Source organism: Myzus persicae, unplaced genomic scaffold (genome assembly GCF_001856785.1).
Source record: "Myzus persicae strain clone G006 unplaced genomic scaffold, MPER_G0061.0, whole genome shotgun sequence".
Taxonomy (NCBI): domain Eukaryota; kingdom Metazoa; phylum Arthropoda; class Insecta; order Hemiptera; family Aphididae; genus Myzus; species Myzus persicae.
Window position 1 is genome coordinate 58,659 of NW_019104238.1, and position 22,399 is coordinate 81,057.

The 22,399-nt window shown below is 31.3% G+C and overlaps 3 protein-coding genes across 5 annotated transcripts; all 3 read left to right on the plus strand.

Moving 5' to 3' along the window:
- The first annotated feature begins 1,387 nt into the window (after window positions 1–1,387).
- On the plus strand, window positions 1,388–6,511 carry LOC111040363 (glucose dehydrogenase [FAD, quinone]-like). Of its 3 annotated transcripts, none has more exons than XM_022324257.1 (6): window positions 1,388–2,178; window positions 2,275–2,416; window positions 2,497–2,625; window positions 3,226–3,446; window positions 4,798–5,809; window positions 5,854–6,511. In XM_022324257.1, the coding sequence occupies exons 1-6, from the start codon at window positions 1,939–1,941 to the stop codon at window positions 5,976–5,978; spliced, it is 1,869 nt and encodes a 622-aa protein (XP_022179949.1). In that variant the 5' UTR covers window positions 1,388–1,938; the 3' UTR covers window positions 5,979–6,511. The 3 variants fall into 3 exon arrangements, with proteins under 3 accessions (XP_022179949.1, XP_022179947.1, XP_022179948.1); XM_022324255.1 differs by having other exon boundaries at window positions 1,389–2,178; window positions 4,798–5,786; window positions 5,831–6,511; XM_022324256.1 differs by having other exon boundaries at window positions 1,389–2,178; window positions 4,798–5,766; window positions 5,811–6,511.
- Window positions 6,512–13,991: 7,480 nt separating this feature from the next.
- LOC111040367 (glucose dehydrogenase [FAD, quinone]-like) lies at window positions 13,992–19,724 on the plus strand. The gene is made up of 5 exons (XM_022324260.1): window positions 13,992–14,467; window positions 16,018–16,159; window positions 16,859–16,987; window positions 17,373–17,593; window positions 18,661–19,724. Exons 1-5 carry the CDS (start codon window positions 14,204–14,206, stop codon window positions 19,516–19,518), a joined length of 1,614 nt encoding a protein of 537 aa, XP_022179952.1. The 5' UTR covers window positions 13,992–14,203; the 3' UTR covers window positions 19,519–19,724.
- On the plus strand, window positions 19,587–20,219 carry LOC111040368 (glucose dehydrogenase [FAD, quinone]-like). The gene has a single exon (XM_022324261.1). It carries the CDS (start codon window positions 19,609–19,611, stop codon window positions 19,795–19,797), a length of 189 nt encoding a protein of 62 aa, XP_022179953.1. The 5' UTR covers window positions 19,587–19,608; the 3' UTR covers window positions 19,798–20,219.
- Window positions 20,220–22,399: the final 2,180 nt, after the last annotated feature.

Below are 22,399 nucleotides of genomic sequence, written 5' to 3' on the forward strand. Positions count from 1 at the left end.
TTTTTTCATTATTGTTATACGCATATCTACTGTACTCATAGTTCATAAAATTTACTTTTGATTTTAAATTGTAATAAAATGTATTTTAAATTTCATAATCTGAATTCATTACATTTTTAAAAACGTCGATGACTATAAATCGAATATTGAACGCTTCTAGAAGTGTTTTTTTATTTTATGGCATTCAGATCTCCGATAATAATTGAATGGTGTGTAATAATAGTATTGTGATTTAATTGCATTACTTTCCACCAAAATAAGTCGAAGAAAAAATATTCGTTTAGAACGCTGTTGGTTTGTATTTTACTTCACTGTATAAGCTTGAATATAATATTGACGAAAAATATCTTTGATCTGAGTTCAAATTTAAAAAATCTATTTGAATAAAAAAAGAATGTGAAAGAATAAAATCAAATGTGTTATATCTACTAAAACTAGTGAGTACCTATACCGACTGAAGTATTATTTTCACTTGTCGCATAATATATGATTTACTGAAACAATGGTGTCGATTAACTTTTTATTTTTTAAATTTAGAACCATAATGAATGTAGAATAATACTATGTACAGTGAATTCTTAAAATGTTTCATTATCTCGCATTATCATAATTTCAAACTAAATTGAAATTCCCTCGAAACTACCATTACGTTAAAATACTTTTACAACAAAACTGAATAGGTATTTTGAATTTTTCGCTATCTAAAATCTTTTTCTGTTCGATTGTTCCCCTTGAGATTTAACTTAACGAGAGTTTACTGTATATTATTATTAATTAATATATTTTATTCAAATTTTAAATTACCATTAAACTTAAGTAAGTTAGTAACCCACAAAACAACGCAAGGCCATAATTATTATACATACATGAAACTTTAGTACATAATTATATGGTTATTGCTTATCACATAGATATTTATAATAATTAATATTTCTAGCTATTTAAATAGCTTGTTGAAATGAATTTGTAATTTTTGAAATTTTTCTAGGAACATATATTTTATATTAGGTATTTACATAATGTTCTATGGTATAAATGTATATTATAATATATTAAGTAAAAATCGTGTTATGTATTAACGTTCTTTATTAAACAATAATCGATGGCAGCAGAGGAGTAGTAGTGTTCACACAGATCCTCCTCTGCTGTCGGTTCAAACAGAAAAAAAAAAAGTAAAAATCGTGTACACTTGTATCGCTTGTAATGGGTTGAATTTTATTGGTTTTGTTAGGGGCTCCAAAAACATTTAGTTTAGACGCACAACATTTGATACGGAGGCCTGGGTAGATGTGTAGTAGAAATTTAAAAGGTTCATACATATTTATTGTATAATGTTATCACAACAATTTCAATTTATTATTTAACATTTTAAATTAAAAAAAATTTTATTTACAAAAACATAATAATAAATTAATTTAATATGACGAAAAAGAATCCTATACATTCTTGCTCAGTATACGGTGACATCTCCGGAAAGAGGAAATAATAATAAAATATTAATTATTGCGGGTTCGGTGTAATCCTATTTTCTCAATTAAAAACATTTCCAATTAAGTTCATTTTAAATTGGATATTTTCAACTTATAGGTACTAAGTTGTATGTCTCAAATAGACTTCAGAGAAAAATCGAAAATAAAATATGCTTACAAACAAACAAGTTTTTATCTGACGACCTTCATGCGTAAATTCCGAATATTGTATAATTAGCAAAGTAATCATAATAAACACAACTGTAGTGAGATTAACGAGTTGACGGCGTCTCAGTATTAGTTCAGAGATAGTCTGCAAACTATATGTTTAAAGAAGTCATTCCTGAAATGATCCTTATTAAAGTTTAAATGTATACATTTTAGATCATTACACTAAGTATCAACACTCTTGTAATATTACAATAAATTTCTTTTAAGAAAATTAAAAAGGAAGCACTGAATTTTCAAAATGATTTCACAATCGATTCAGCTGCGGATCTCATTGTATTTATTTATAGTTTACGGATCTAAGACAACGACCACTGCTGGATATCCACCACTATTCGAATCAGGGCTGACGTACTTGGCTGAAACTTTGGAATGGGAATCACATGAAACCGTTAACCGGGCAAAAGTTCTCCTAGAATATGATTTCATCGTCGTCGGCGCCGGAAGTGCAGGATCCGTAGTGGCGAGTCGATTGTCCGAAGTGAGTTTGATGTGTTAGTTCTTATTAAAAAACTTTCTTAATTAACTAAACTACTGGTCTCCCGATGATGACTATTCTTATGTCTATTACGACCAGGTCAAAAACTGGCAAGTACTGTTGATTGAAGCCGGGCAACAAGCCACGCACGTCATGGACATACCTTTGACCGCCCCGTTTTTGCAATTTAGCTCGGCCAATTGGAAATACAAGACGGTACCGATGAACAACTCGTGCTTAGGTAATATTTTGAACTCAATTAATAGGAACAGTACATTTTTTTTATATTCGCAATTAAAGTTCGACGTTCATAATTTATAGGTTTCGAAGGCAATCAGTGCAAATTTCCTAGGGGCAAAGTCATGGGTGGCAGTAGAATACTGAATTACATGATATATACACGTGGTAATAGAAGGGATTACGATAAATGGGCAGATATGGGTAACACAGGTATATTTACAAATTGTTTATTTCAATTATACAGTAGTTACTGACTAATGTTTATTGGACTCATTTTGGGACAAGGGCATTTGTGTTCGTTAATCGAATGAGTCAATAATGCAAAAGGTCCAAGAATAAAAAGATATACATATCACACATGGATATGTACAAATAAATATTCATTGTTATGTATTTATTTCAAATGTATGTTATCATTCATAAACAAAAATAACACCAACATTGATAATGATAAAAATATTTTATTTTTCAAAAATGTTGTTTCGTAACGATTTCAGAAAAAATATTTTCAAGAATTTTAATACTTTTTGATGGGGTGAGTCTAGAAAATAAGATTTATCATCATTCATCATAATATATTTGGCGAAATCAGGAAAATACAATAACAGATGAAGAATTATTATGCTGTTGAAAATAAAAACTGATCTCTATAACAATTTAGTGATACCAATAGATACATTTTTCTTATGTGTTAATATATATGTTTGTAAATTGGAATTGCCCTGTTTGAACAATTATATGAGTTTCATCGAGATCAAGTTTAAAAACTCAAAAAAATAATATGTTGTAACTTTTAATGCGTGTCTTAAGGCTGGGACTATGACAGCGTTCTGAAGTATTTCATAAAATCGGAAAACGCCAACTTGTCTCACTCAGATCCAGGTTATCATGGAAGAAATGGATTGTTGTCGGTGTCCGACGTCCCGTACAGGACGCCAATAGCGAAGGCTTTTGTGGAAGCTGGATCTCAAATAGGACTTCCCATTGTAGACGTCAACGGGGAAAAACAAGTCGGGATTAATTATTTGCAGGTAATTAGAAATAAACAAGGGGTAATACCTATATCGAGTATAATTAATAATTATTATAATATATAGGTATTAGGTACAACTTATAAAAACAAGTTCTAAAAAAATATCATAAATACTAAATTTTCAATTTTGGTGTATATTAGTTTATTACAGTTATTGATTACTGACATTGAATCAATATATTTATAAGTAATAACTAAAATCAATGAAATTTATATTATGTGGATTTTGTAAGCACCTACAGCTGAATATGGCTCTATATTTTAATTTATCTTGTAAAGGTGCTACACTTGAGATTAGCTTCCTAAATTTTTGATCTTGTTAATCGTGAAAAATAAATATTATTTTTTTAATATTCATATACTATTTGAAATCTATAAGTAGCAAAGTATTATAATATTAAATATTATAATTTATAACTATTACGTCTCACAAAAAAATTAAGTTATGTGTATTATTATTGCCTATGCATTTTCCTCATAAAAAATTAATTTTATTTACTCTTGCGTGTTGAAATTAATTATTATATTATTTATCTGTACAAAAAAAAAAAATACTAGAAACAAATTGGATTCGTTGGAAACTTACTGAGCGTATGGTATAATTATCAAAAACTGAAACACACACACTATGCAGTATACTTACAAAAATAGAATATTATATAAGTTTATATGTGGAGTAGATAATATACTAAATAATTATACTAAATCGTTAGTTCTACTAAATGATTATTATAAGGAGCTTAAGGTTGTCGAAACCCAAAAGAAATCTAATTTAGTTAGTATCCATACTTGAACTGACCTGAATAACGACCTCCTATCGACGCACTAAATCTATTGCTTTTTTATTATATTTAAATTGTAAGCATACATTTATACAATTATTATATATGTCATATAATTTGAAAATTTATTTTAATTTAATAATCTTAAGTTAAAACATTCTGTATCTTCTACAGAGATAGACCTCTATCACTATTAGCAGAATGAAAATTTAAAAAAAAATAATTGAAATTCTATGTACCTATCTAATAAAAATATCAAAAATACCAATTCTCAGCCTGTTGGCCACTATAGCCACTATCAATATAATATAAACTTACACTATACACAGTTATATAATATAACTACACATAGATCATTGACGCACACGAATTTATTAATTGGATTCAAAATTAATAAAAAAATAAATAACAATATTATAATCTTTTATCCATAGGAGGCACCTAAATGCATTAATATACACAACAGCCAAATTAATAATAAATTAAGAAAATCTCAGTCCACCAATTTATTGTTTTTCATTATGATATCAAAGCAAGTAGGTAATGGATTTTTTTTTTAAATTTCAGACCACTGCGAAGAACGGTCGCCGCTGGAGCACAAACACGGCTTTCCTGTTCCCTGCGAAAAAAAGACCTAACCTGCACGTGAAAAAGCTCAGCATGGTAACGCGAATACTGATAGACGGACAGACAAAAAAGGCTATAGGAGTGGAGTTTGTCTCAAAGCGCCAGATATACAGAGTGTTCGTGCGGAAGGAAGTGATCGTTTCCGGTGGGACCATAAACACGCCACAGCTGCTCATGCTGTCCGGAATCGGTCCGAAGCAACATCTGGCTGACCACCTCATCCCGCTGGTGGAAGACTTGCCGGTCGGCGAGAACCTGATGGACCACGTGTCCCTGGGAAGTTTGGTCGTATCGATAAACAATTCCGTTTCGATCAAATTTAACAAGGTTTTGGATGATCCGAACAGCTTAAACGACTACATCCGCAATGGAGGTGGTATCCAAACGGTGCCGGGAGGCACCGAGGCTTTAGCTTTTGTGGACATAGACAGGCCCGGGTCGAGGGACGGACATCCCAATCTCGAGCTGCTGCTGGCGTCTGGAACGTACTCGGCCTACGAGCTACTGCCCAAACTGTGTGGCATGAGGACCAATCTGTACGACGCAGTGTATCGGGCCACGGAAGGTATGGACGGGTTCACGGTTTTCCCGATGGTGATGCGTCCCAAGAGCCGCGGCCGCGTGTGGCTGAGAGACGGCGACCCGTTCCACCACCCACTGATCGACCCCAACTATTTCGCTGATGAGAGAGACCTAGACGTGATCGTGGCCGGAGTCCGGCTTGTCCAGCGGATGCTGCTCACGGACCCGATGAGGTCACTCAACGCCACGATCCTGGAAACGCCGCTGCCCGGATGCGTGCAACATGTGTTCGACACGGACGAGTACTGGAAATGTTGCGCCCGCCAGATATCGTTCACGATCTATCACCTATCTGGCACGTGCAAGATGGGACCGGCCACGGATCCGACGGCCGTAGTCGACCCCAGATTGCGGGTGCACGGGGTCAGTGNACGGCCGTAGTCGACCCCAGATTGCGGGTGCACGGGGTCAGTGGCCTGAGAGTGGTGGACGCGTCGATCATGCCGGAAGTGCCAGCGGCTCACACCAATGCCCCGACGATCATGATTGCGGAAAAAGCGTCCGACATGATTAAAGAGGACTGGGGCGTTCGGACGTAGTAGATATTGGCGTGACAATACTGTACGCATTGTTGTGTAGTGCATACATACTCTCGAGTCTGGTCATTGCCTGTGTTATTTTTTATTCTTTTAGTTTAGAAATAACTAAGTAGTGTGTAAAAAAAAGTAGGAAATTCCACTCTGACTTAAAATGTTGTGCGTAACAATCGATTTGTGCAGTGTGTTATAAGAATGACTGAAGTCCAATGACGCACTAATAATAAGAAATAACTAATAGGTATTTAATTAATGATTTCTTTTGTATATATTTGATGATATTTGCAACACAAGCGACGGTTATGTGTTATTAAACTCTTGTGTTATTTGGAAGCAAAGTTACCTTTTTTTATGTAACCGGTTTCAATAACTAAGGTTATATTAGCTTCTATTTTTTAACATGTTTTTTGAAGGTACTTAATTTGTTAGTGGTTATTACAAAAAAATTAGTTTGTATTTGCATTATACGCCGAATATTGCCTATATAACGATTGTTGATATATTTGTGTATGCCAGTAAAAGTGTTTATCATATAATATTGTTTTTTTGTTCATTTTGTTAATGAAGCTTTAAATGTTTTGGTTAGATTGAATTTGGAGATGAACTTTATGATATTTGAGGCTTGTTCATCTGTGGGATTCTTTTTATGCTGTGCGGACTGCGGAATGTACCTTTAAACAATCATTTTATTATTATGGCCTGTAGTACAGTGTTCAAAATGTCATAAGTAATTCAATGCACATCGCCTCATCACTTGTGACATAATTATTATATACAAGAGTACCTACAGTTTTTACCGAGGAGTGAGGGTAACGTCTTACTCCTTTGTACCTATTCATAGTTTCATTGTGTTATATATTCTTTTGTACATATTGTTATATGCACTGCACTGTAATAATGTTTACATCATGTGCATAAATTAGACACTATATAGTATATACACATTGTATGTATATGGAATGATCTATTTTACATCCACATATTTTACATAACTATATAGGTCATTATAACACAACTTAAAAAAAAGAAAAATATATTATTAGCTTACCAAAATGTTGTGGGATACAATTGTACCTCTCTACTTCGCTCATATCAACTTTGAATACTAATAAATTATAACTCATGAAAAACTAGCCCAAAATTCGATTTTTATACTCTCGTTAAACAGATCACCCGGTATAGTTGACCAATAATAAATTTACACACTCGACACTTTTCGGTTATGTTGTCCAAATTATTATATCATTATATACGCAGGTATATTATCATTTATCAATGTGGCACCACGATGACACTAACTTTGACATTCACCAACAACACAATCAAATTTATAAAAACAATTTTTCAACATTCTTTCTGCAATAAACAGTAAATTACTTTTTAACGAACACTCACTACCGCTTATTGAACTCGTCGAAGCGTTTGAAGTATAGGGTGAAAGGCCAAAGGCCCAAAATGCAACAATAAAATGTATGTAAGTAATTACTATTAAATATATTTATAAGTGGAATAAAAAAATGATGTCGGCGTCGATGTGGTCAGGACATTTGCGGTCGGCACCTTTTTCGTGTCATTTGCAGCGGTCAATTTATTTCTATTTACCTGACTATAAAATTTAGATGCTATATATAATATATATACATGATACATGTATTGTATACTTAATTTGTGCCAATAGGTATATATTTACTATTTTACTATATTTAAACTTCCCTTCACACTTTTCAAGGTTTAGGACTGGCAGTATTTTTTACTGGCGTGTTTAAAAGCTTATTATTATTATTATTATTATAAATAATTCATATCGCATTACATAATAGGGTACACTTTTTTTACCTTATTACAATTATTATAAAGAATTCACATAATAATACGTTTGTCGATCACATTACATATAAACATATAATACTAATACTCATACATTACTAATAAACATATATCGTGATCTATTTCATACTCTATTAATGTTTTTTGAATTCTTTCCTCTAATTATATGTTAATCTTTTTTCTTCTTTTACCTTCCATATTTAAGTAGCTTTTGCATATAAAAATTCCAAATTATCAGCCTCTTTTTTAAGACAGCTTTACAAATTCTTAAACGTTGGTCGTGACGTATTCAATATTTTATTGAGTTTTCTATTCCAACCGTATAGGATTACCTTTGGTTGTATAAATAATAATAATGAACTTTTTTAACACATTTTTATAATATAATATATATTTAGAATATAATATTATATACAGAACTTACCTTAAATTTTATAGCCAGGTAAATAGAAATAAATTGACCGCAAATGTTCCAGACCTAAAAAAATAGACCTAAATCCTAATAGTCTAATAAAAAATATGTACGTATAAATATATATTTATTTATTAGGTATGTATTTTACTATTTTTACTTAACTGTAAATAATATATATTTTGTAATCAGTTGCAAAATATATAGATAATAGTATTCAAAAATTACCGTGTACAATTTATATTTTTAATTGACTCAACCAGTGTGAAAAATTAATAGACGAATTATTTTTAAGTGTAAAATATATTCTGCAGTTTGAGTCCATTAGGCAAAGCGTTTTTAGGGGTGATTTTGGGGAAGGAGGTTTCAGCCTTATAGAACTGATTAAAACTTCCTAACATTTTTTCGATAAATGTGTTTCCATAATGTTATTGCTAACTATATTTTTCTTTCTTACAATTATTAAATAGGTTTTTTGTTTGATATAACTAACACAAAAAATATATAGCCGGTGATTCTGTATCAAATCCCAATAATCTTAAATATTAGGAAATAATAAATCACATCAAAATAAACTTTTATAAATTAATTGATTTTATCAGATAGACGGCGAGTGCTCGGCAGTTATTGTATGCCAATATTACGATTGTTGATATGATAAAAGTATGAAATAAGTGTACATTTTACAATTGGTTTTTTGTTCATCTTCTTTATTTTAATGTATTTTAAAATTTGCATTATTATTTGGAAAGACGTAAATGCATGTATTATAATATTACAGACATGAATATATTATAATAGCTAAAGACACAATTTAAGTGGTATGTATAAACTATAAAGGAAAAATATAAGTAAAAAAAAAATGTTGTCTTTGTGACAGTACACGTTGAATGAACTAATTAACACCAAGCGTCCGTGATAAGTAATGTCTACTGTATGTTTATAAATAATATTAGAGCTGTACAAACCAAGTTTAATATTGACAAAATACCTCTTGCTTAGTGGTCAAGCCCTTATGATGTTAACATCAGAAAACCAATTAGTATAATGAAGGAGCAGTAGATTCCAGGATAATTACTTTCGTAATTAGTTCGGTGGATAAAGCGCAACAACTCGTAGTAAATACATATTACCTATGTAATTCAACTTAAATAGAATAATAATATTATTCAATTTTTATATTTGTACTAGTAGTACTTAAAAGCTGTGTTTTAAGTACTCATTGTATATTTATTCATACCAAATTATTTTACCAAAATTATACAATTTTAAATAAAAGAATGATTGAAAAATGTACCTATATGGGAATCATATACATTATACATATATCAAATTTTTGTATTTGTTTTAGATTTATGTAATTAATATAGTTCATAATTTATAGCAGTATAATAGTGGTGGCTTTTTTTTCCATTTTTTCACCGACAACAGAGGAGGCTCAGTTTGAACAATACTGCTCCTCAAATATTGGCGACTTGCCTGGACGCGGTTGCTGCAATTAGTCACGTAACGTGATTAAGAGTTCGCAACAGTCCACTACCATTAATTCCTGGATGGGTGACCACCCGGGTTCTTAATGACAAATCTTAGTTTTCAACAACCATACTAGCCCTTCCGCAACTCCCTAAATAGCTAATAGCACCCTATGCCCTATGTTGACAAGGGATAATTAATAATAATAAAAAAAAGTATAATATAATATTTTGATTTTTTAAGCTTATTCTATTTGTATGGTTAAATTATGCATATATTAGAATTCAGATTTTTGGAATTTTTAAATATACTTGAAGACCATTTTTTGAATCATTGGCACTTTTGTACTACTTAAGGATGATCCTGTGACAATACAAATTTCTGTTTTTCAAATAGGAACCTCTCTTTTTCATTTTAAATTAATGAGTAGATTTTTTTGTTGAGAATTTTGAAGAATATTTCAAAATAAATTTAATAAATAATATTACTATGTAAAGTAATATATTGGATTTAGATTCTGAATGGAGCGATGAATATATTAATTTTATATTGATGTGTGTTTTTTTTTATTGCTTTTTGTGTCTGTCAACATTTTGGGGCAGTAAAAATAAAAATACTTTGATTTTCTTCAAAATCATCTTTTTTGGTAGGAAAGTGAATCTATTTTTCACTTGGTCAAAAGTGAAAAATTCCCAAACGTTTTCAAAAGCAGCAGAAGAAACGAGAACTTTTAACAATAAAACCATGTCATTTAGAAGGTATTACATCCCGAAGCTGTATCCGGGTGACCGGGTATGTAATGATGTTAAAAATAAAATGTAGCAAGAACCATAATTTTAACAGCTATAACATAAATAGCAATGTATAACATTACGAGAAATATAAATTTAAAAAAAAGCTTGTACATTTGAACTCGAGGTATAAGATAATATTTGATACACGAAAAACGATACTGAGAGAAGACAATCTGCCAGACTATAATATTACTTAGTATATTTGATGTTATTGATGTAATTCAAGTAATTTATTTTACCATGAAAAATACGTACTATAGTATGTTAACTTCGTTTTTGCTAAAAAATGACATTTGAAAGTTTCATCATGTGCATAAAATATAATAATATACTCTAAAACGTTCATATACTTAGGAATAATTTTTTTAAACTACAACAAAATGACAAAAACATTATTTTTTGTGTTAATATGAATGTAATTTCTTCCAAATTTGCAGAACATATTATAACTTTATATAACATTCTTTCCAAATCAAACAAAGATATTAGATTTATATGCAGACCCTACATCGTAACATAAAGGGAAATGAGAAGGCAGACGAAGCTGCTAGAAATGCAATCAATAATTCAAACAGTGAAATAATTCCTTTTTCCTCACTCGTAGATACAAAAAGAAACATAAACAAATACTGTATAGATCTGTGGAACTCACATTGGCACTCGACCACGGAAAATAAATTAAGAGAAATTAAGCACTCTGTTGAGCAGTGGCCGAAATACACTGATTTCGAAAAAATGAGGTAATTTTTAATCGATCCAGAATTGGTCACACGAAACTCATACACGGACATCGTATGGCAAAGACAGATCCACCTGTATGCCAAACATATTATCAACATGTAATACAAACTACTCCATCAAACATATCATCATCCACTGCCCTAACTTCAATGAAGCCAGAAAAGATTTCAATATGCCAGACAATCTGTACGAAGCAATTGGTCCATTTTCAAACTTTCAAAACATAATTCTATACTTTAAAAAAATTAAATTGTATATTAGCATATAACCTTCAGTGTTAAAATGTTAACACTTGTAAAGCTAATAACCAGTGTAGTTGATGCTTAATCAATGAAGAAAAAAATTAACTATAAAAAAACTGGTTTTATGTATATTTTTTGGTTACTGAATTATTATTTATATACTTACATGAAACCTTGTTTTGAATTTTCAATCCTTTGCTATACAAGTTAAAAATTGTATACATTTTTAAATTTTAAATTTGATACATTTTGTCAAAATTCGAAATTTAAATGCTTAGTATAAAAATTGTAACTATGTATTTTTAATATTTTTCAACTACCATTGTAACATTATATTAGGAACATTTTATCAAACTTCAAAGCTTTTTGACCTAATAAATACAATTTTATTGACATTTTTAGAAAAAAAAAACTAAACAAATTGGAAACTAATAATGTCCGTAATTAACTCAAAAAAAGTTGAAAATATTTGGTGTACATAAATTGCTAATATAAATATTAGTGAAAATGTCATATATCTGCCATTTGTTTTAGAACTATACCAAACACAAAAATCGATTTTGTAAAAAATCGGGTTTGCATAACAATAGGTAGAGCAAGGACTTTCATGCACTAAAAAATCATCAAATATGCATTTAAAAATATGCACTTCTGCATCAAAAAATTAAAAATATGCGGTTAAATATGCCCTTAAAAAAATTAATTTTATTATTATTCTATATAAGTTTTAATTATATTTATATTATTAAATTCATTTGGAATCTGTTTTGAATGTTGGATCCCATTTCTTCATTTATTCTGCACATAATAAAACAAAAAAGGTATTTACCGACCATTATTATTATTTCAAGATAACATTTATCTTTATTGTCTTTATGAGTGTATACAAATTGTTGATTTTAGTTCATGAAAAATGTTCACCAAAGAGCTTGATTTTCGATAAACCATCAAAATATGCACTAAAAGCTTAAAATATGCTCTTATAATCAAAAATATGCCCCTTAAACCAAAAAATGTCCAAATATGCAAAAATATGCACTAAAAACTTTTAGCTTTTGGTCACAAACGTCGTGAAAGGTATTGTGTACTTACTCTGCATACGTTTAACTAAACCATAAAAAACATGCAAATGCATGAAAGTCCTGGATCTACAAATAAGCAACCAAATGAAATAAAGTGTGTAGATCAATATTATTTTTACAAACATATAATGACAATTACATTCTTCAGTATTTATATGACGTGTCGTGATGATATTGTCTTACAATTTTTCTTTAAGGACATTTTACATTTTTATATCACACATATGTACCGATCTTAAGTGGTACATTAAAGGACCTTAACCTTATTGGCATTTTTGAAAGTTATAGGTTATATAATGATTTAATGTTTGATTCAAAGTTGAAAAATTATTCTAAGAACAATAATTTTTTAACGGCTCTATAATTTATATTCTGTTAAATATTAATACGATTTAAATCAAATCACTGATTGCACTTAAAAAAAATATCTTTCTACCTTAGCAATATCTAGTATCTACTATTAAATAATTTGGTTTAGGTGGCAATTTTAAAGAAAATTTGAAGTATTTTTGAATTTTCAGTTATTTTAGCTGATGATCGTTAATATAATGCATACAGACACTTGAAACAAAAAAATGTCAATATTCCAAATAAGCTGCTCCAATGGCCTTAAAGAGTTTACTTGTTTGTCTATTATACTAATCGTTTTATTATATAATCTTCATATCGTGTCCAAATACTATTTAAATTTAAAATTCAATTTCGTCGACGATTGAATATAGTCAATTAAAATAATTGATAAAGTTTAAGCAGTTATAATAGGTACCACATAAAATTGGGCATGCAAAAAAATAATGTTGTTTTACAGCAGAAATTCACGAGGTCATTGAACGAATATTCTCGTTACTACATTTATAGTTTTATATAACCAATACATAGAATATTCGTAGAAATCATAGTAATCGTAATAGCAGTTTCCTATACTCGTATTTGTGCTATCGCTAATTACGTTAAAAAAACCATTTTCCTACCGTCTCGTTAGTGCCAACTATTTTGCTTTTAATTTAAATTTTACCTGAAATCGAATAAACCAGTTGTGTGGTTAGATGCTGAAAAATGTAAGGAACCGTTTGAGCTCATGAAAAATATAAATTAAGCAATCTGACTGCACCTAAGTTTTCAATATGCACCTAATGAAGTACCAATAAAGCTATTGTAAATATTAAAGTCTTTACGAATACTATGTTCATGAAATCCTAAGGCTTTTAAACATTATCTAATAGTTAAATCGTGAGTGAAAAATTAATAATAGTATCAATTAATATTTCGAACGGTTTTTATCCAGCAAGCATCGGAAACCGAAAAAAAAACTAGAAACTAGTTATTTTCAGAACGACCTTCGTCTCCTCGCTCGCCATTGGCAATGAGTGAGGTAACGCAGGTCAATATCTATATTTTCGTATCCAAGTCTGCAGACCTGCTATATACATAAGACCACTATTATGTCCGACAGTCCAATGACTCCTGCAATGGTAAAAACTAACAACGGCATTCGGCCGCTGCGAATCGTCTTTCGTGAATTTGGTTTACATTTGCTGGCACGCCACGGTTAAAGTCCGACGACCGTCGACCGTCAATACTGTACCTATACCATAGTGCGATAGTCGTCGGAACCAGCCGATCCGAAACCGTAAATTCGCGAAAATATATTATTATTATGGTTTCCGCTTCGCTACATTTTCAGGCGCGGACAGTCGTTGTCCTATTACTGTTGCAGTGCTCGTTCGTGGTCATCGTCCGAGGCTCATCGCCGCCGCCGCACTATCCGCCTCTATTCCAATCTGCGCTGAAATATTTGGGAGAAACACTGGAATGGGAATCCAACGAGACCGTCGACAGGGCGAAAGTGAATCCGGAATACGATTTTGTCGTGGTCGGGGCCGGAAGCGGAGGATCAGTAGTGGCGAGCAGGCTGTCCGAAGTGAGTGGCTATAGCTGCCATTTTACCTAAAAATAAGCGTATAGCAACATGCGTTTTGATGATTTCAAAAATTGCATTACAAGATAGGTATAGTATTAAGCATAAATGTGGTAGATGGTATTTTGCACAAATTTTATTACTTGTAATTTGCGCCACCAATAGGTACATTTAGTGTGCGCATGTAATCTGAGTCAAAGTATAAAAATATCACACGTATTTTGTTACACATTTAAAAATTAATTTTAATAATTTGGGCCAGTTCAGTAAACAAAATGGCCTATGTAATCTTCTACACACTTTTAAATTGTTGGAATTTACTATTGTTTTTAATTATACTACAACTCGTTTTATATGATTTATAAACTACCGACATTTTTCTTATTTAATTTATATGATGTACTTATACTACAGTGAACACTGAACTTGATTTATCAATTGTTATAAATACAATATGATAATCTCTAAAAACAAAAATTGCTTAGAAATTTCAAAGTGGCATGAATTGTAATTTTAATAATCTGAATAATGGCGCAAAGGATGATTTAAGTAGGTACGCCATGGTGCAGATTATATACTGCCCTTTTATTTAGTTTTATTTGGTCCAAACGATAAAATTAAAAAGTGGCGCAAATTATCAAAGTTATTTTTTAGACGTTGTGCAAATTACATTTAATATATTTATTTTTGGCGTTGTTTTTGGAGCAAATTACATACGACAGTAGACTATCAGGTAGTGAATTTGTACCACTTGGTTTTTTTAATATACTTTGTACAATACAAAGTTTGTACAAAGTTACTTTGTTTATTTTTCATTTGTGCCTTGACCTTAAGGATCATAGTATTATTTAGCTATATACAAAGAACAATCATTGATTATAAATAGTAGCATTTAAAGTATTATTTTATTAGTTAGAATCAATGCTATAAACAGTGTCAGCCTGACCATTTTTAGATTTTGGTAAATTTTTTATCCTGAGCGGACCTTCGAATCTTTGGGGTTCATAATATGGTAAAGAAAAATTGTTTCAACAAAATGTAATTCAAATTTGTGTGGGGCCCATAAAAAAAACTGATTGTCACAATGTCTATAACCTATTAAAACTTGGATAATTATAACCGTATATTTCTTAATATTTTAATATTTAATAAGGGACATATATAATACATATTCACGGCTTCCCTAAAAAATGCTCTACTTCATTAAAAAATAATTATATCAATGATTTAAAAACAGATAATGATACTCAAAAATTCTTTGGTTATTAGCCTCCCTCCCTTATAAAAGGTTAGAATTTATTATACAATATTAAAACAATTAATAGTTAAGTAATAATAATTAAACACCACTTTTGCTTTGAAAATAAAATATACTTGATGAGATCGCGATAGGTTGGAAGCAAGTTAATCATTTACAAAAACACATCAAATGTTCATAATGTTTAAAATCAATAAGATTTGGATTGGTGTAAGCCAAAACAGATATCAATTTCGCCTATCATTATACTGCAGATTTGTGTACCAAATAATGGTATTTTATGTTCTGTGAACAGGTGAAAAAATGGAGGGTGCTGTTGATTGAAGCCGGACAACACGCCACACACGTAATGGACGTGCCCTTGGCCGCTCCGTTTTTGCAATTTTCCTCGATCAATTGGAAATACAGGACAGTTCCGATGAATAATTCATGCCTGGGTAATATTGAACACAGTTGAGATGTTTTAAACATTTTGTCTTAAGCACTTGTTTAAAATATATTTAAAAAAAAGTTGTTTAAAACAAAAAATATAATTTAAATTATACATTTTAATATCCTGTTGTATAAGTTTGTCTTATAGTTTGTAAATAAAATGTTAAACAAACATATTATCTACAGAACTATAGAAATAATATAAGTTAGAACTAAATATTATAAAAGTTATAAATTCATATATATATTCATATTTATATATATATTTATATATACTCCTATTTATTATTTTTTGGCTTAATAAACAAATTTGAAATTTATAGCATTTAAAATAAATTGTATAATATAATTGACGAACCCTCCAAAATATTAATATTATGTTATTTTTTATCACGATATAGAAAGCAGATCAGTTATTTACCATTAATTATTAATTATTATCAACCACGATTTTTAAGTCTGAAGACTAGGTAAAATTACCCGTTAAATTATAAAAAAATGATTTATTTTTTATGAATAAATTACATATTTTGTTTTGCCCTCTGTAAAATCATGTTTGTAAAACAGTTGAAAAAATCATCTAAAAAAACACGTTTTAGTTGGTTAAACAGTTTTTTGATTTTTGTAAAAAACAATCATGTTTTTTATAAACTCGACTATTATGTAATACAATCCAATAATATTTTTCTGTTCATTTTATATAGGTTTCGAAGGTAATCGGTGCAAATTTCCGAGAGGCAAAGTCATGGGTGGCAGTAGCGTACTGAATTACATGATATATACACGTGGTAACAGAAAGGATTACGACAATTGGGCAGATATGGGTAACACAGGTATATTTACAAATTGTTTATTTCAATTATTCAGTAGTTACCGACTAATATTTATTGGACTCATTTTGGGACAAAGCCATTTGTGTCCGTCAATCGAATGAGTCAATAATGCAAAAGGTCCAAGAATAAAAAGATATACATATCACACATGGATATGTACAAATAAATATTCATTGTTATGTATTTATTTCAAATGTATGTTATCATTCATAAACAAAAATAACACCAACATTGATAATGATAAAAATATTTTATTTATATATGGGAAACACGGGTAATTTTACAAATATTATTTCACTAATATAATTATTTGCAGACTGCAGTAATTTCATCGAGTTCGTGTTTAGAAACTTAAAAAATTATACATTTTAATACATGTTTTAAGGTTGGGATTATGACAGTGTTCTAAAATATTTCATCAAGTCGGAAAACGCTAACTTGTCCCACTCCGACCCTGGGTATCACGGAAGAAACGGATTGTTGTCGGTGTCTGATGTCCCGTACAGAACGAAAATAGCAAAAGCTTTTGTGGAAGCCGGATCACAAATAGGACTTCCTGTTGTAGACGTTAATGGAGAGAAACAAGTCGGGATAAACTATTTGCAGGTAGAATATAGTATCAAGCCATCAAGGGTATCCGTATATAATATTAACATCACATGTTTGTAAACATTGTAAACATTCTAACCCCTAAATATGAGAGAATACAAATGAAAACGTGTTTTTGTTAATGTTTTTGAAATCGAGTCATACATCATTCCGTATTATAAAAATGGTAGAAAAAAAATGTTAATTCTGCGAAATTCTTAATAGTTCATTGGTTAAAAAACGTTAAAAAACGTTTGAAAATGGTTATTTTTCGATAAGTATTGAAATCAAATTAAAGATTAAATCAATAATTACTGTGAAGTGTACTTTGTACATTGTTTTTAAAAATCTTATAAGTCTCGAAATCTAGAGGTAAGGAGGTGGTTTCAATAAGCTAAGTAGGTGTTAAGTAATTTCCATGTAATATGTAGAAATGTGTTAAATTATCTGGCAACAGCACAAAATACCATAATTTTGCATAAAATATGGTCGTAAATTGGATTGAAGATCTGAGTTCAAAAATGATTATTTTCGATTAATTTACATTTTTATGTACATAATAATTTTTCTTCTATATTATAAATCAATAATGAAATAGTAAAGTGCCCTTCATGAAAAAAAAAATTAAAATTGGTAATAACGTATTTTGGATTAAAATATCATAGGACCATTTATACACTTTGGTAAATGATTCACCAAAGCATTATTATTCTTATAGGTAGTACCTATATAATATATTATGTAAAAACGCAACATTTACATATTATGTAAAACTAGAGTTCCTTTGGTTGACAAAGCTTTTTAGGGATAATAAAGATAGTAATTGTTTCCAATAAAAATATTTCATATAGAATGTTATAGGTATACCTGAAAATACTACATGTTATATTGTTTTTTGATTGTTGCAGTAGGTAACTTTGGATTTATAATACCTATTATTATCATTGAAACATATACTGATAACTGATAAGATATAATGATGCATATAAACTCAAATATTATAACCATTGAACATCAGCCGAACTTAATATTATATTAAATAAATTACATCATTTTTGATTCATAATTATTAAATATTTTTTCAGACCACCTTGAAAAACGGTCTCCGTCATAGTGCGAATGCAGCGTTTCTTTTTCCGGCGAAAAAGAGATCAAACCTGCATGTAAAAAAGTTCAGCACAGTAACGAAGATACTGATCGACGAATCGAAGAAGACAGCGATCGGCGTGGAGTTTGTCAGGGGCGGAAAAAAAACCAGAGTGTACGTCCGGAAGGAAGTGATCGTTTCCGGTGGCGCCATTAACACACCGCAGCTGCTCATGCTGTCCGGAATCGGGCCCAAGCAACACTTGGCAGACCTTCGGATCCCGTTGGTGTCAGACTTGCCTGTCGGCGAGAACCTGATGGACCACGTGTCGCTGGGCGGTCTGGTGGCAACGGTGAACGATACCGTATCGATCAGGCTGCACAAGGTATTCAGTGATCCGTTCATTTTGAACGACTTGCTGCAGAACCACAACGGCATGTATACAATACCGGGTGGACCTGAAGCCCTGTCGTTCGTGGACGTGGACAGTCCGAGTTTGGCGGACGGCCATCCCAATCTCGAGCTACTTCTGGCGTCTGGAATGTACTCGTCTCACGAACTGATGCCCAAGCTGTGTGGCATGAGGGAAAATCTGTACGACGCAGTGTATCGGGCCACGGAAGGTATGGACGGGTTCACGGTTTTCCCGATGGTGATGCGCCCCAAGAGCCGCGGCCGCGTGTGGCTGAGAGACAGCGACCCGTTCCACCACCCACTGATCGACCCCAACTATTTCGCTGATGAGAGAGACCTAGACGTGATCGTGGCCGGAGTCCGGCTTGTCCAGCGGATGCTGCTCACGGACCCGATGAGGTCACTCAACGCCACGATCCTGGAAACGCCGCTGCCCGGATGAGTGCAACATGTGTTCGACACGGACGAGTACTGGAAATGTTGCGCCCGCCAGATATCGTTCACGATCTATCACCTATCTGGCACGTGCAAGATGGGACCGGCCACGGATCCGACGGCCGTAGTCGACCCCAGATTGCGGGTGCATGGGGTCGGTGGCCTGAGAGTGGTGGACGCGTCGATCATGCCGGAAGTGCCAGCGGCTCACACTAACGCCCCGACGATCATGATTGCCGAAAAGGCATCCGACATGATCAAAGAAGACTGGGGCATACTGACGTAGTAGATAATTTCGAGCGGTAATAGTATTATAATCAGTGTTAAGAATATTGATTTAAGTGACTGTCACCAATTGAGTTTTAGAAGTGCCAACATTTAAAATGTCTAATTTTCTTCAGCGTTGGCCATTATTCCTTCTCTATGATTCTCCATAAATACACGTATGTATTACATAACACGTTTGGTGTTGAAGGGTACCTATTTAATATTTTTATGAATTAAAAGAATTAGAGATCACTGGTATTTGTAAATGGCTTTTGCCATGTATACCAATAATATACATCCATTAATAGTAGGTAAATTTACATTAACTCCAAACAGTCCAAAAATATCCTACTATACGTATTGTGGTTTTACTCGATATAATTTTACATTTTTTTTTACATTTTCTATCGTCTTGTTTGGTAATATTTTATGACAGGCAAATAAGATGCAGAGAAAATAGTGATGCCAAAGTACAACCTCGAATAGTTGATTTAAGTAACTATAGTTTCGCATATAGGTGCTATACCCGCATTCGACCGTTTATTTCATTTTACATTCATGCAAAATTTTGCATTAATTTAAATTCATTGTTATTAGTATTATTAGAACTGTAAATTCCTTCTAATGTTCTAACCAAAATTTAAATAATATAGTGTAGTCACTCGTCGTCGAAAAATGAGTCATAATTTGATTTAATTTAGTTCAGTTTAATAGTGCATTCTGCACCAGAAGTACTAAAAAGGCTTATTTTTTTGTTTATTTTGTATATTAATATTAAAGCTGAAATTTGGACTTATGGATTTAAATCACGATATTTTTGTGTTCTTAGATTATTCTCTTTCTTTGTAAACGGAAATTTAACTTCTCATTCCCGTAAACTTTCAACTCTAGATAGGAAGTTCTGTCGAAAATCCATCCACTACAAAAATTCAAATATTTACATATCCAAATGGTAAGAAATCGATCTCGATAGAAAAAATCTTAACTTTTTCGACATTTTTTATATGACAATAACTAAGTCACCCTTCGCATGAATTTGCAATCTCAGTTTTTAGATTTGCATGACACTTCTTCCACCTCTAAATCAAAATTATATAAATGGTGCGGCAAACACGAATTTTCATCCGTAAACTTTTGAAAGTCAGAACTATAAAATGGTATAAAGATTATTTAATTAGTCAGATTAATTACAATTATATTTTTCAACTTATTTCCAAATTGCCTTTGTAGTCCACATCCGTTTGTTTAGAACCTTAAAGTGAACTCAGATTCCTACATGCAACTATTAAACTATTAATCAAATTAATAATAGTCCATAAGTTAATATTCGTTCATATTCATAGCTCATAGTTAAATTTGTATGACCGGACTAGATAAGGATTATGAGCTTATCAATAATTTTATAATTTAAAACGTACCTATAAATGATAAATCATTGCTTTTAGAAAAATTGGTTCCCAGCGATGGTCAGTAGATAGTTTTTTTTATTGTGAAAAGAATAATTATTTTTTCATATTCACGCTGACAATTGAATAATACTACCTAATTTATACACATTCATGAAAAACTTATTTTTTTAGTAAAGTATTGTTTATTTTTAATTTAAGAAAAATATTGTTTTAAATTATCTATTTTTGTAACACAAATACTAAAATATTATCCCTTATAAAATATAATGCATCGACTCTTTTGAATGTTGTATATTAAATGTTTTTTTTTTTTATTATCTTTTGGGCTTAAAACTACTTTTAACTTATGATAACTTATAAATTCAAAAAAAAAAATGAGGGGGATGAGGTGACCGAGTGGTCTGACGCGTCCGCTGCGACGCAGCCGGTCGCGGTTCGATCCTCGGCTACCGGGCGGCATTTTTCTCCGGACAAGTCGCGGTGACCGGAGAACAAGTGCTGCCATCCCCCACCCCCGGGGCATGGCAGAAACCTACGGGTGCCCCATTCGAAATTCTGCCAAAAACAAACACACACGTGTTCCCCCCTACCGTCCCAAAAAATATACAATACAAACCTACAATACAAATTCTACTACAGCTAATGGCCTCAGTTGCCGAAGCTTAAGATCAATAAAAAAAAAAAATTCAAAAATTGGACAAGGATACTATATATTACGTTATTTTCCATACTTGAAGAAATTATGTCATCTGGTAACATGGTAAAAAAAAGGATGTCATGAACAAAACCACCAAAAAGAATGGACTTCATGCAGTTATCAGCTATTCTGCCTTTTTCCTTTTAGGTTTTTAGAATGCATTTTGTACGAGTTTGAGGCAATATCTAACATTAATAGGAAAAAAAGAAAATTATATAAACTGTAGTTCATTTATAAGTAAAACATATTGGTTGGATTAAAAAATGAACATTAAACATTTAAGTCATTTTTGATTGTACATGTTTATGTGGACTATAACTTTAATATACCTACTCGAAAATTGATACGTTATCAGTTACATTTTTAATAACATATTGAAGATTAAAGATTAAGTAATTGGTAGAACTCACATAAACTCAAAACACGTTCAAATATAAATAGTCAAAGTCAAGTCAAAATATGCATAATTAAGTATAATTATACTACAGTAGTAAGACCAAAAAAAAAAAAACATA

Coding starts and splice junctions, on each gene's coding strand:
- LOC111040363 (XM_022324257.1), top strand. CDS start 1,939: ATGATTTCACAATCGATTCAGCTGCGGATCTCATTGTATTTATTTATA. Junction 2,417..2,496: donor GATGAACAACTCGTGCTTAG/GTAATATTTTGA, acceptor CATAATTTATAG/GTTTCGAAGGCAATCAGTGC. Junction 3,447..4,797: donor TCGGGATTAATTATTTGCAG/GTAATTAGAAAT, acceptor TTTAAATTTCAG/ACCACTGCGAAGAACGGTCG.
- LOC111040367 (XM_022324260.1), top strand. CDS start 14,204: ATGGTTTCCGCTTCGCTACATTTTCAGGCGCGGACAGTCGTTGTCCTA. Junction 14,468..16,017: donor TGGCGAGCAGGCTGTCCGAA/GTGAGTGGCTAT, acceptor TTCTGTGAACAG/GTGAAAAAATGGAGGGTGCT. Junction 16,988..17,372: donor GGCAGATATGGGTAACACAG/GTATATTTACAA, acceptor ACATGTTTTAAG/GTTGGGATTATGACAGTGTT.
- LOC111040368 (XM_022324261.1), top strand. CDS start 19,609: ATGGGACCGGCCACGGATCCGACGGCCGTAGTCGACCCCAGATTGCGG.